The sequence below is a fragment of the Pan troglodytes genome, chromosome 9, assembly GCF_028858775.2.
Source record: "Pan troglodytes isolate AG18354 chromosome 9, NHGRI_mPanTro3-v2.0_pri, whole genome shotgun sequence".
Classification (NCBI taxonomy): domain Eukaryota; kingdom Metazoa; phylum Chordata; class Mammalia; order Primates; family Hominidae; genus Pan; species Pan troglodytes.
Window position 1 is genome coordinate 104,102,616 of NC_072407.2, and position 13,227 is coordinate 104,115,842.

The 13,227-nt window shown below is 41.6% G+C and overlaps 1 protein-coding gene, 1 non-coding gene and 1 pseudogene across 2 annotated transcripts in view; 2 read left to right on the forward strand and 1 right to left on the reverse strand.

Annotated features, from left to right (window-relative positions):
• The first annotated feature begins 1,066 nt into the window (after positions 1 to 1,066).
• CFAP300 (cilia and flagella associated protein 300) overlaps positions 1,067 to 13,227 on the forward strand; it is a 36,311-nt gene continuing 24,150 nt past the window's right edge. The window contains exons 1-3 of the mRNA XM_508717.9: positions 1,067 to 1,232; positions 1,467 to 1,548; positions 12,515 to 12,590. Of these exons, the coding sequence (XP_508717.1) occupies positions 1,123 to 1,232; positions 1,467 to 1,548; positions 12,515 to 12,590 (268 nt within the window). The 5' untranslated portion in view covers positions 1,067 to 1,122. The remainder of the gene's footprint in view (positions 1,233 to 1,466; positions 1,549 to 12,514; positions 12,591 to 13,227) is intronic.
• Positions 10,562 to 10,652, forward strand: LOC112204937 (small nucleolar RNA U13; annotated as a pseudogene).
• Positions 11,940 to 12,043, reverse strand: LOC112204926 (small nucleolar RNA U13). Its single transcript, XR_002938669.2, has one exon. It is a non-coding gene; the product is annotated as a small nucleolar RNA U13 (small nucleolar RNA).

Genomic DNA, 13,227 nt, shown 5'->3' on the forward strand with positions numbered 1-13,227 from the left:
CTATCTCTCTCTCCCTCTGTTTCTCTTTTTTGTCTTTGTTCCCCGTTTCTTCTTCTGCTAATGCTGTTAAAAAATAATCAAGGTCAGTTCTTAAGGGCTAGGGGAAAAGGAGAGAAAGCAACGAGATGGAAAAGAACTATCCCTCCATTCTGAAGTCCAAATGCACTGCTATAAGGCAAAAATAAAAACCATAGAAACAGGCCGGGTGCAGTGGCTCAAGCCTGTAATCCCAACACCTTGGGAGGCCGAGGCGGGCGGATCACTCGAGGTCAGGAGTTCGAGACCAGCCTGGCCAACATGGGGAAACCCTGTCTCTACTAAAAATACAAAAACTTAGCTTGTAATCCCAGGTACTCAGGAGGCTGAAGCAGGAGAATCACTTGAATCCAGGAGGCGGAGGTTGCAGTGAGCCGAGATCGCGCCACTGCACTCCAGCCTGAGCAACAGAGCGAGACTCTATCTCAAAAAAAAAAAAAAAAAAGTAGAAACGAAGATAATTTTCAATAGAAAATAAGAAAAGTGTGTTTTCTATTAAACAGCACTCATACCAGAACAAAAGTGGTCTAAAAAACAAAAATAAATAAACAGCATGTTGTAATGTACTGTGTATGGAAACATTTTTTTTTTTTTTTGGCCTTCAAATGTACATTTTAAGGGAAAAAAAAAAACAGATGGTAAAACAGAATAGTTTCCTAAGTAGTCACACAGACATTTGTCTTCCAAAATAGATAAACCTAATTAATTCAGAATAATCTTTTCTTCAGAAACGTTTGAGTCATCAAACGTAGATAACTGTAAATCTGAGGTTATAGCTCTTGAGACTAGAACATTAACCCATGCTGAGTAATTATTATTAAAAGTTAATGTCAACAAGTATCGATTGGCAATTTGTCTCCATCCCCGACCCCTAGTTTCCCTTACCGCCAAGCCCAGGGTTGGGGAGTGGAGCGGCACAAGCTCCTGGGAAAGACAGGCTGACCTCCCTCCCTGCACCCGCGGCGGCAAGGCCGGAACCCCTGGGTCCCTAGAGACGTGTGGCCCCGCCCCCGCAGCGTCGCTCCGACCGGACGGCCGCCGCGTCTCCATGGAAACGGTCCAGGCATCCACCCAGCCGAGAGCACGATGGCTACTGGGGAGCTCGGGGACTTGGGCGGCTACTACTTCAGGTTCTTGCCTCAGAAAACCTTCCAGTCTCTGAGCTCTAAGGAGATCACCAGCCGACTCCGCCAGTGGTGAGGAACCGAGGCGCAGGGAGAGAAGAGGCCCTTCGTCTTCGCGGCTGTGGAGGCGCGGGCCGGGCGTCGAGGGGCCCGCGCGGGTCGGCGCCATTCTGAGTGAACCCTGAGGCTTCCTGAGTGAACCCCGAACCACCCGGGCAGGGCGGATGCTGTGGGTGGGATCGGTTATCGGTGCGCTCTGAGAGGGTGCCAGCCCCCAGATGATTTCTTTTTCCTCCTCTGCCCCAGGTCCATGCTGGGCAGAATCAAGGCGCAGGCGTTCGGCTTTGACCAGACCTTTCAGTCCTATCGGAAGGATGATTTCGTTATGGTTAGTATGGGGGTCGGAGAGTTCCCTGGGTCTCTGCCGATTTTTAAACTTCCCCCCACGTTGGCATAGATTTTTGTGAACACGCCATTCCTTAGTGACGTCGTTTTCTTGGCGTTTGGGAGTAATAAAAGGTGCAAATGATTTTTTTAAAGGAACTTTTACGTTTCGAATCACTCATCATAAATTTGTTTGTCATTTAGTTCATTCTTTCTCTACTTTCAGCATCTTGTATCTTGCCTCAGGGAACTTTGCAGTTCTGGAAGATCGCGCGCTCTCTAGAAGATTAGTTTCTCCCTTTGTTTATTTTTGTTTCATTTTATTTTGTTTTATTTTATTTACTTATTTTTTGAAACAGGGTCTTTCTCTGTCACCCAGGCTGAATAAAGTGCAGTAGCACCATCTCAGCTCACCGCAGCCTGGACCTCCCGGGCTCAAGCTTCCTGAATAGCTGGGACTACAGGTGCAGGCCACCACGTCCAGCTAATTTAAAAAAATTTTTTTAGAGGCAGAGTCTCACTGTGTTACCCAGGCTAGTCTTGAATCCCCGGGCTCCCAAAGTGCTGGGGATTACAGGCGAGCCACCACCCCCAGCCTCTCTTTTTCAATAGGCACACCTCATTTTAAAATATTTTAAATATTATCACACAGCTTTATCGCTGCTTTATTTACTAGCTCCAAATTACTTTCGATTTTTTTCTCAACATCACACCCACTCTGAGAACTGGGCTTCAGGCTCTACCAGCAGTTCCAAATGAGGAATTCCCCCAAGAAAGTTTGAAGCCGTAGCACAGTGATTTGAATAAGTCTTTTGACTACTAGAGGTGACTACTTTGAGAGAGGTAAAACTCACTTGAAAGTTTAAGTTTTGGTGTGTTTGTTAAAATTTAGTCCATTATTTTCAATCCTGTTTTTTTTTTCTCCTCAATCAAATGGAAAATACTGTTACAGTTTATGAAATTATCTTCATTCTCTGCCATTCATGTCCTTCATGCATTGACTGTAGTTTATAGTTTGGCATAACAAACACTTCCTGAGGGCCTATCATGTGCTAGGAATTCCTTCCAGTGCTGGGGATACGAGGAGGAACAAGACAAGAGCCCAGCTGTCAAAGATTGTACAGGCCTTGGCAAGACTACAATAAATGAAAAAAAAATCTGATTATTTCATATAGTGATAAGGGCAGTAAAGAAAATAGGAGGAAATGGAGAAAGGAGAACATTAGGTGGGATTGTGTCATAGTTCTGGAGGCTAGAAGTCTTAAATCAAGGTGCTGGCAGGGCCATCATTCCTCTGAAACCTGTAGGGGAGAATCCATCCTTGCCTCTTCCTGGCTTCTGGCGGTTGCCACCCTCCCTTGGCGTCCTTTAGTTTGCAACTGCAGCACTTTCTTCTCTTCCTGTCAGTCCCATAGCCTTTTCCCTTCATGTGTCTGCATCTCTTCTTCTTATAGAGACACCAGTCATATTGAATTAAGGGCCCCGCATAACCTCATCTTAATTAATTACCTCAGCAACAACGCTAATTCCAACTAAGGTCACTTTGTGATATTTCAGGAAGGATGTAAATTTTGGGGGGACACTATCAACCCATAACAGAGAGTAAATTGGTTAAATGTCTACCTCCCTTTCCCTAAGATGGTGTTATAGTGCCATTATATTATAATGCTACTGATAATGACATTAATAACATTTCTCAAATACTCATGGTTAGATTATTATGTAGTTTTTTATATTTTTTATTTATACCAGTACTGGCTGTCTATAATTTTTTTTTTAAAGATCAGGATTTGAGGACACTGAATTTTAGAATACTGTAAAAATTTTAGTATAATTCATTTATTCAATAAATATTTGTTGAATATTTACTGTGTCCCTCTAGAGGGTATAAAAAGATGAAGAGACCTGATCCCAGCTTACAAGGCATGTATAGTTTGGGGAGCTAGAAATGTTAAGAAAAAAAAAAAGTCTGAGGCAGGGCATGGTGGCTCACAACTGTAATCCCAGCACTTTGGGAGGCTGAGGCAGGAGGATCACTTGAGCCCAGGAGTTTGAGACCAGCCTGGGCAACATAGTGAGATCCTGTGGCTATTTTTAAAAAATTTTTTAATTAGCTGGGTGTGGTGGCACACACCTGTAGTCCTAGCTACTTGCGGGGCTGAGGTGGGAGGATTACTTGAGCTATGATCGCACCACTGCACCGTAGCCTGGGTGACAAAGTAAGACCCTGTCTCAAAAAAAAAAAAAATTTCTCTATTACTTTATGAAGTATTTTTCTATAGCAGTAGTGACTCCAGTGTGCGCAGATTCAGCTGTCAGCACTTTTTATATTACATTTATCATTAATCTTTACAACAATCTGCCAGGTTTGGTGTTCTGACTCCCATTTTATAGCTTAAAATTCAGAAAGGTTACATAATTTATGCAAAAACATTCAACAAAGGGCAGAACCCAGGCATTTTGACTCTAGAAACCATGCTGTTTCTACAACAAAAACTCATTACTGAACAGAGGGTATTGTTTAAACTAGAATTCCAGATTTTGAATTTTCCCTTTCAATTTAAAAACAAATTATGTTCCAAAAATGTATTTCTGAGATGATAAATGGATGGAAGGAAACATTTATCTGGCAAACATCTCTTTAGTTCCTAGGTCTATATAGATGAATAGACACAATTAAAGGGAGGGAAATACCAAAAATTGCATTGCAGAGAGAGAAGTGATAAAATACATACCTGAGGCATAAGGTACTTTGGTGACACAAAAGAGAAAGTGATCATTTTTGACTGAGGTGGTCAGAAGAGCATTTATAAAAGACAGGACTCTTAAGGCGGGGCCTGAAAGATGAGTAGGAATTCATCAGGTAGATGAAGTGGCAAGGATAATGTTGGAGAGATGGGTGGGATAATATTTTAGAAGACCTTTTGTGCCATGCAAAGAAATTTGGACTTTATCTGGCTAAGAAGGAGAAGTTTTTAAGAAAGACTTTAAATGTTAAAATATTGAGATCACCTTGGCAGAAGTGTGGAGGGTGGGTTGTTAGGACTGAGTCAGGAAGTAATGACACCAAATTGGAAACTGTTGTCCTCTAGACAGTTACATGATGATGTCGAGTACCAGTATGGCCCAGATTTAGGAGAAAGGCTTAAGGAATGGTAAGATATTGAGAGTAAAGGAGAGGGGGACATGTAGGATGACTCCCAAGTTTCTGGCTTGGTTGACTCGAGTGGCTGATGATGTCATTAAATGTGTAGAAAACATGGAAGAAATACAAGGAAAATGAGTTCAGTTTCAGGCATGCTGAATTTGAGGTACATACAAGTGGCAGTATTCTAGATAGTTGAATATAACTTTTAACTTTGAATTTCAAGAAAGCTCTGGGCCCAGTATATAGTGTTGACATCTTCACCATGGGACTGGGGATGATAAGGAGAATTTTCCACATAAACAACTTCAAGGAAGCGCCTTAATTTACAGAGCTTTCCTGGAAGCCTGCGCAACGCTTCTGCTTACATCTCATGACCAGAACTTAGGCATGTGACCAGAATTTAGGCCTCCCACATCTCAGGGAGGCTGGAAATGCAGACTAAGCTAAGCATATTGCTGTCCCAAATAAAAATGGGATTCCTTAAGGAAGAAAGAATTGATATTGGACTAGAAACCATCAGTCTGCCAGATAGATAATATAGTCAAATATATACTTAAATAATTTAGAAATATTGTCTGTCCAGTATGCATGCTGGATGTAAAAATTAAAATAATAAGAAAATTAAAAATAGAGAAACTTATCTTTTTTCCCCTTACACATTTTTATTTATTTATTTGTTTATTTTTAATAGAGACAGAGTCTCACTATGTTGCCCAGGCTGGTCTCAAACTCCCAGGCTCAAGCAATTCTCCTGCCTCAGCCTCCCGAAGTGCTGGGATAACAGGTGTGAGTTATCACACCCAGCCCACTTTCACATTTTATGAAACAAGTTTATTTAACATTTTCACATGCATTTTGACATCAGTATCTTTGTTATTACTGTAACTAGTTTAGGAATCATCTTATATTTTTCCAAAGCACAGTCAGCTTTCCTAAAGTTGAGATACAGAAAATCTCTTCTAATGCCTTACTGGAAATTCCATAACAAGCCAGAAATGCAATTTACATGTATTAGGACATTTTTTAAAAATTCACTTATTAGACATATAATTGTAATCTCAATAATGTAACTTGCATTGCCTTATTTGAGGGTCCCTTATAAAGACTCATTTCCTTTGGTTCTAGGTCAATTCACTGCAGGCCAGTTGACCTGCTGCTCCATTTATAATGACATCTAACATGTAACTGTTAAGTTAATAACCTCCAGGAATAATTACGAAATCTGAATTAAATTTTCTTTTTTTAAGAGATTCTTTCAGAAGGCATAAAATGCATTCAAAACCAATATTAATTGAGGTTAATTCCAGTTTATGTATCTTTTTCAAAATGTACCATTATATAAATTAAAATACTCAGGTGAATATTCTTTTATTTGAAAGACTAAAATGTCGTAAGGCAACTTGCTTTTTGTCTAGAAATAACTTTGGGGAAAATTTGTCTTTTTATAATTAAGCATATATGATACCTTTTTGAAAAAAATGTGTTTACCTTTAATTCTTCACCACTAGAATGTAAATTCCATAAGAACAGGGACTGTGTCTGGCTTGGCATAATGTAGACATTTGTAAATAATCCTCAGCTCACATCTCTTCTCTGTTCTCTTTCTTGTTAAATAGCATTTATTAAATGGTTTTTCATGAAGAGAAATCCCGGGAGTCATCTTCCTTCTCCATTTGTTTCTTCCTCCTAAACAACATTAAATCCATCTACTTCTCTACCTCCCCCCTTGGTATCTCCTTGACTGATGAGGACATCAGCTCTTCCATGATTACAACAGTAACCTTCCTCCTAGCCAGTCTTTTTCCAGCCCTTCAATTCATTCTCCACACTGCAGCCAGAATGAACTTTAAAGAAAAATAGATGACTCTGATAACTCTTTCCTCTGCTTAAAAACCTTCAGTCTGGCCAGGCGCACTGGCTCAAGCCTGTAATCCCAGCACTTTGGGAGCCTGAGGCGGGTGGATCACCTGAGGTCACGAGTTCAAGACCAGCCTGACCAACATGGTGAAACCCTGTCTCTACTAAAAAACACAAAAATTAGGTGGCCATGGTGGCAGGTGCCTGTAATCACAGCTACTCAGGAGGCTGAGGCAGGAGAATCACTTGAACCTGGGAGGTGGAGGTTGCAGTGAGCTGAGATTGCGCCATTGCACTCCAGCCTGGGCGACAGAGTGAAACTCCTTCTCAAAAAAAAATAATTAATAAAAAAATAAAATTTAAAAAAAGGCTGGGCACAGTGGCTCTCACGCCTATAATCCCAGCACTTTGGGAGGCTGAGGTGGACGGATCACCTGAAGTCGGGAGTTCAAGACCAGCCTGACAAACATGGAGAAACCCAATCTCTACTAAAAATACAAAATTAGCTGGGCATGGTGGCGGGTGCCTATAATCCCAGCTACTTGGGAAGCTGAGGCAGGAGAATCGCTTGAACCCAGGAGGCGGAGGCTGCGGTGAGGCAAGATCATACCATTGCACTCCAGCCTGGGCAACAAGAGCAAAACTCCGTCAAAAAAACAAAACAAAACAAACAAACAAACAAAAACCTTCAGTGTGGCTGGTGTCGTGGCTCATGCCTATAATCCCAGCTCTTTGGGAAGCTAAGGCAAGAGGATCACTTGAAGCCAGGAGTCTGAGACCAGCTTGGGCAACAAAGTGAGACTCTGTCCATATTATAAAATTATAAAAGAAAAATAACTGCCCTTAGATCAAAATACTGATCAAGATCTAGATCGATTTTAGATCAAGATTAAAATTCTTCACTTGACTGCAAGGTCAATTTAACTCCCCAGCCTTATCTGACCATTGCTGCTTCTGGGTCACACCAAACCTCTTCACTTTCCTTGAATGGAATGTATCATCCTTTCTCACCTTACAGCCTTCATACTTACCATTTTCTCTCCCTTAAAAAATGGTAATTCCAGTGGCATACTGGAACCAGTTTAGGGGAGCCTGATTGCTAGACTTTCAGGAATCTTTGTTTGCTGGTTGTTACACTGTTGGCAACTTGAAATCCACCATGGAATCAGGCAAACGCCACAATCAGGGCTTTTTAGGGGAGGAAGAGTGGCCAGTTGTTAAACATTTACCAGTATACCCCTTTGCCCAGCTAACTCCTACTCAACTTTCTGATCTAAACCTAAATGTTCTTTCTATATTAACATTTTTTCCCAATGCCGTTAGATTATGTCTGCCCATTTTGTACTTTGATAGCACCTGTGCTTTTTTGTAGTATACATGGCATGTTACTATCTCCTCTCTTACTATCTGCCTGCCCATGAGGGCAAGCACTGTCCATTGGATTTTAGTATTAGGAAGTCAAAGGTACTATTCATTAAGTGATAGGAGCAGGAACCAGAAAGAGAGGAATGAGAAGTAGATAAGAGAAGTGAGGCTGGGCTCGGTGGTGCATGCCTGTAATCCCAACACTTTGGGAGCCTGAGATGGATGGATCCTGAGGTCAGGAGTTCAAGACCGGCCTGGCCAACATGGCAAAACCCTGTCTCTACTAAAAATACAAAAATTAGCTGGGTGTGTTGGCGCACTTCTGTAGTTCCAGCTACTCGGGAGGCTAAGGCAGGAGAATCTATTGAACCCAGGAGGTGGAGGCTGCAGCGAGCTGAGATCGAACCATTGCACTCCAGCCTGAATGATAGAGCAAGACTTGGTCTCACAAAAAAAAAAAAAAAGTGAGACAGTTTAGATACCTCTCTGAAGAAGGTATTCCTCTCTCAAGAGGGAAAAGTGAGTGATCACTTGAAGGGAATGTTGAAAAAACGAAACTATTTATTGTAACAATTTAAACAACAAAGAATAATTCATAGAAAAAGTCAGTCTTATCCCAATCTACTCCTACTCCCTACCCTCTCAACCCTCCTCTTACCACGAGTCTGTAACCACCACTTCTGAAGCAAGTAGTTTGATATTCTTTTTTTTTTTTCAAGACAGAGTCTCTCTCTGTCGCCCAGGATGGAGTGCAGTGGTGCGATCTCAGCTCACTGCAACCTCTGCCTCTGGGGTTCAAGCGATTCTCCTGCCTTAGCCTCCTGAGTAGCTGGGATTACAGGCACGTGCCACCACGCCCAGCTAATTTTTGTATTTTTAGTAGAGACAGGGTTTCAACATGTTGGTCAGGTTAGTCTTGAACTCCTGACCTCGTGATCTGCCTGCCTTGGCCTCCCAAAGTGCTGGGATTACAGGTGTGAGTCACTGCACCCGGCCTATGATACATATTCTTACATACTTTTCTTTATGCTCATATAAATGCATAGAAGTTTTATTTTGTTTTATCACATGCGTTACTCTTTTTTTTTTTTTTTTTTTTGAGATGGGGTCTCACTGTGTCACCCGGGCTGGAGTGCAATCGTGCGATCTCAGCTCACTGCAACCTCCACTCCCCTGGGCTTTAGCAGTCCTCCCAACTCAGCCTCCCGAGTAGCTGGGGCCACAGGTGCACACCACTGTGCCCAGCTAATTTTTTGTATTTTTAGTAGAGATGGGGTTTCACCAGGTTGCTCAGGCTGGTCTCGAACTCCTGAGCTCAAGTGATCTGCCTCAGCCTCCCAAAGTGCTGGGACCATAGGCGTGAAGCACCACACCTGGCCATATACATTACTCCTAAACTACCCTTTTTTTTGAGACGGAGTCTCGCTCTGTTGCCCAGGCTGGAGTGCAGTGGCACGATCTTGGCTCACTGCAAGCTCTGCCTCCCGGGTTCATGCCATTCTCCTGCCTCAGCCTCCTGAGTAGCTGGGACTACAGGCGCCTGCCACCATGCCCAGCTAATTTTTTGTATTTTTAGAGACAGAGTTTCACCGTGTTAGCCAGGATGGTCTCGATCTCCTGACCTTGTGATCCGCCCGCCTCGGCCTCCCAAAATACTGGGATTACAGGCATGAGCCACCGCGCCCGGCCCTAAACTACCCTTTTTTAACTGAAAGTATTTATGGTTTTTCCTCAAAATCAATACATACACTGTTCAGGGGATGTTTATTTAGTAAGTGCTATATGTTAGGCCCTGTTCTAAGTCCTGGGAGATAGCAGTGAATAAGAAAAACAGGACCCCTCCTCTTAGGGAGCTTACATTCTATTCTAATACTTTCTTTCCAATAGCTGCATTCTGTCTGATATAGATGGACTATATTTTATTCAACTTTTTTTTACTGATAGACATTGAAATTGTTTCCAAGTTTTGACACTACAAAGCATACTATATTAAAACAAAAAACTCCTTATACCTAAATCTTATCCACTGGTGGTTTCAGAATCCAAAAGTAGAGTTTGCTGGATGAGATATGCATGTTTTTATTGTTCAAGATAATAGCAAATTACTTTCCCAAAGGGTTATAAAGATTCACACTTCTGCCAGCAGCTCGTGAAAGTGCATGTCTTCTGGTGCTTTCACCAAAAGTTACCAGTCTTTTTAAATCTTGGCAATGTAATGGATAAAAGTGGTATCTTCTGGATTTTATTTTCATTTCTTTCACTGCTCTTGAAATTGAGCATCTTTTCCTAAAGTTTATTGGCTATTTGTGGGGTTTTTTTGTTTGTTTGTTTTTTGGGTTTTTTGTTTGTTTGTTTGTTTGTTTTAAGATAGTCTCACTCTGTTACCCAGGCTGGAGTGCAGTGACACAATCTCAGCTCACTACAACCTCCACCTCCCAGGTTCAAGCAATTCTCATGCCTCAGCCTCCCGGGTAGCTGGAATTACAGGAGTGTGCCACCATGCCCAGCTAATTTTTGTATTTTTTCAGTACAGACGGGGTTCGCCATGTTAGCCAGGCTGATCTTGAACTCCTGGTCTCAAGTGATCCACCCACCTTGGCCTCCCAAAGTCCTGGGATTACAGGCCTGAGCCACTGCACCTAGCCCTATTTTTATTTTTTATATGCCTATTTTTATCCTTTGGTGACATGTGCCACCCTCAAACCTTGTGATGATGTCAGCACATTACCCTTCTGACATGAAAAAAGAAAAATAATTATAAAATAAAAAAGAGCTAGGCTGGGTGCGGTGACTCATGCCTGTAATCCCAGCACTTTGGGAGGCCAAGGCAGTCAGATCACCCAAGGTCAGGAGTTCAAGACTAGCCTAGCCAACATGGTGAAACCCCTTGTCTACTAAAAATACAAAAAATTAGCCGGGCATGGTGGCACACACCTGTAATCCCAGCTACTCAGGAGGCTGAGACAGGAAAATCGCTTGAACCCAGGAGGCAGAGGTTGCAGTAAGCCGAGATCACACCACTGCACTCCCTCCTGGGCAACAAGAGCGAAACTCCATCTCAAAAAAAAAAAAAAAGAAAAAAAAAAAACTTTCGTTCCACGCACCGGCAGCTGACTCAAGCTGAAAAGGCAGAAGAAAATTTAGGTTTGTCAGTTTTTCTTACAGTTAGTTTTTTTTTTAATCACTAGGATGTCAGTTTCTCCGTTTTAACATATGTGTTGCAAATATTTTCTCTCAGTCTATTATTTTTCTTTTATTTATTGCTCTTCACAGACATTATGTTTTCTGGCTGTCTAGCACCTTGTAAACAACCATGCAATTTGGGAGTAACTTTTGGGAAGTCCAAGTGAAACCTCCCAAAATGCAAGGAACTCCCTTGCATCCAGATAGTAAGCGTGGGACCTAGGTTTACAAACAGACTCATCAGTGCAAGACTGGAATTTTGAAGTGAGCAACTTAAGGAAGGAGGCACACACAGAATTCATTTCTTTGGCAAAGGTAGTGGCAGAGACCACTTTCAGGCCAGACAGACCTGGCACAGCAATGGCCTAGGTTAGAAGGGAGTGTTGGTGATGTCTACGGCCATACCACCCTGAATGTTGGAAGCTAAGCAGGATTGGGCCTGGTTAGTACTTGATGTTTATGGCCATACTACCCTGAAAGTACCTGATATTGAAAGCTAAGTAGGCTTGGGCCTGGTTAGTGCTTGAATAGGAGAAAGGGGTGGTGGTGGCTTCCTCTAGTGCTTGATGGGGCTATCGCTTCTCAGCCTTTTGGCTAAGATCAACTGTAGTGCTTCGTGGGGCTGCAGCAAGGGTGACAGTTTCCTCATGAGGGCAGTTCTGCATATGATTTTGGATTGTTCCTGGGTCCAGCCTTCAGCCTGATGCCCTCCACCTCCAGAACATTTTGTGGACTCCCTGAGATGCTTCTAATAAATTTTCTTCTGCCTTTTCAGCTTGACTCAGCTGCTGGTGCCAAGAACTAAAGCTCTTTTTTATTTTATATATTTTTTTCTTATTTCATGTCAGACTGACAATATGCCGACATCATAACAAGGTTCGAGGATGGCACATCTCACACATACCTGCGAAAACCCAGTCATCATGCTCATAAACTACAAAAGGATCTGGAACTAAAACTCTTACCTGCTTTCTTGTCTTTTGCCATACAGAAAACGTTTCATTTTTAGGAAGTTAGATTTTTCACTTTTTTACATGCCTTTTGGAAAGAATTAAATTGACAGTTACTTTTGGATTTGGATCTAGTATGTGAGTTGTTACTAAGGCAATTCAATAAGCAAGATTGAAGGAAAACAAAGTTTTCAAATATTATATAACCTCCTAATGTTTACTGTATATCATTATTTTCTAAATTAAGTTCCAAAGACATCTGTACTTGGACACACAATGTTCATACTGTTCCAAGTTGAATGTAATAAAACTTCATTTATTTATAAACTCTTTATTACTCAGACATTTTACCAATTTTAAATTGTCCTTTCTATTTGAATTAAAGGAGATTATAGTTATTTTATGTTAATTTTTACTATCATTTATAATAAAATATCTAACTTATTCCCCTCAAATTTGTATTTTAGGCTTTTTTCAAAGACCCAAATGTTATTCCCAATTTGAAGTTACTTTCAGATTCTTCTGGACAATGGATCACATTAGGTAAATAAAATTTTCATCTTTTCAGATACTATTTTACTATTATAACAAAATTTTGCCTCAGGAATTTTCATTATTAAAATATAAATTGTGAATGACTCATCTGTTTGATACATCAAGATCAAGTATGACCAGCTGTGCCAGGCCTGCCCTGCATCTCTTTCCTGGGAGTCTACGGCTACTATCCTGGCTTAACACATAAGAGCAACTTTTCTCTCTTTTTATTCATATAAAAGTATTTATTGTGTATTTTCCATGTACTCTGCTAGATATAGGGACCATTAAGGTAAATAAGAAAACCTGTACTAAATGAACTTGATATGTTAAAATGTGTGTGTGTGTGTGTGTGTATGTACTAATGTGTCAAAGGTGCTACCATAGAAGTGTAGCCAAGGGCCGGGCATGGTGGCTCACGTCTGTAATCCCAGCACTTTGGGAGGCTGAGGCGGGCGGATCACTTGAGTACAGGAGTTCAAGACCAGCCTGGCCAGCATGGTGAAACCCCATCTCTACTAAAAATACAAAAATTAGCCAGGCATGGTGGCGAGTACCTGTAATACTAGCTACTTGGTGGCTGAGGAAGGAGAATTGATTGGACCTGGGAGGTGGAGGGTTGCCGTGAGCTGAGATTGTGTCACTG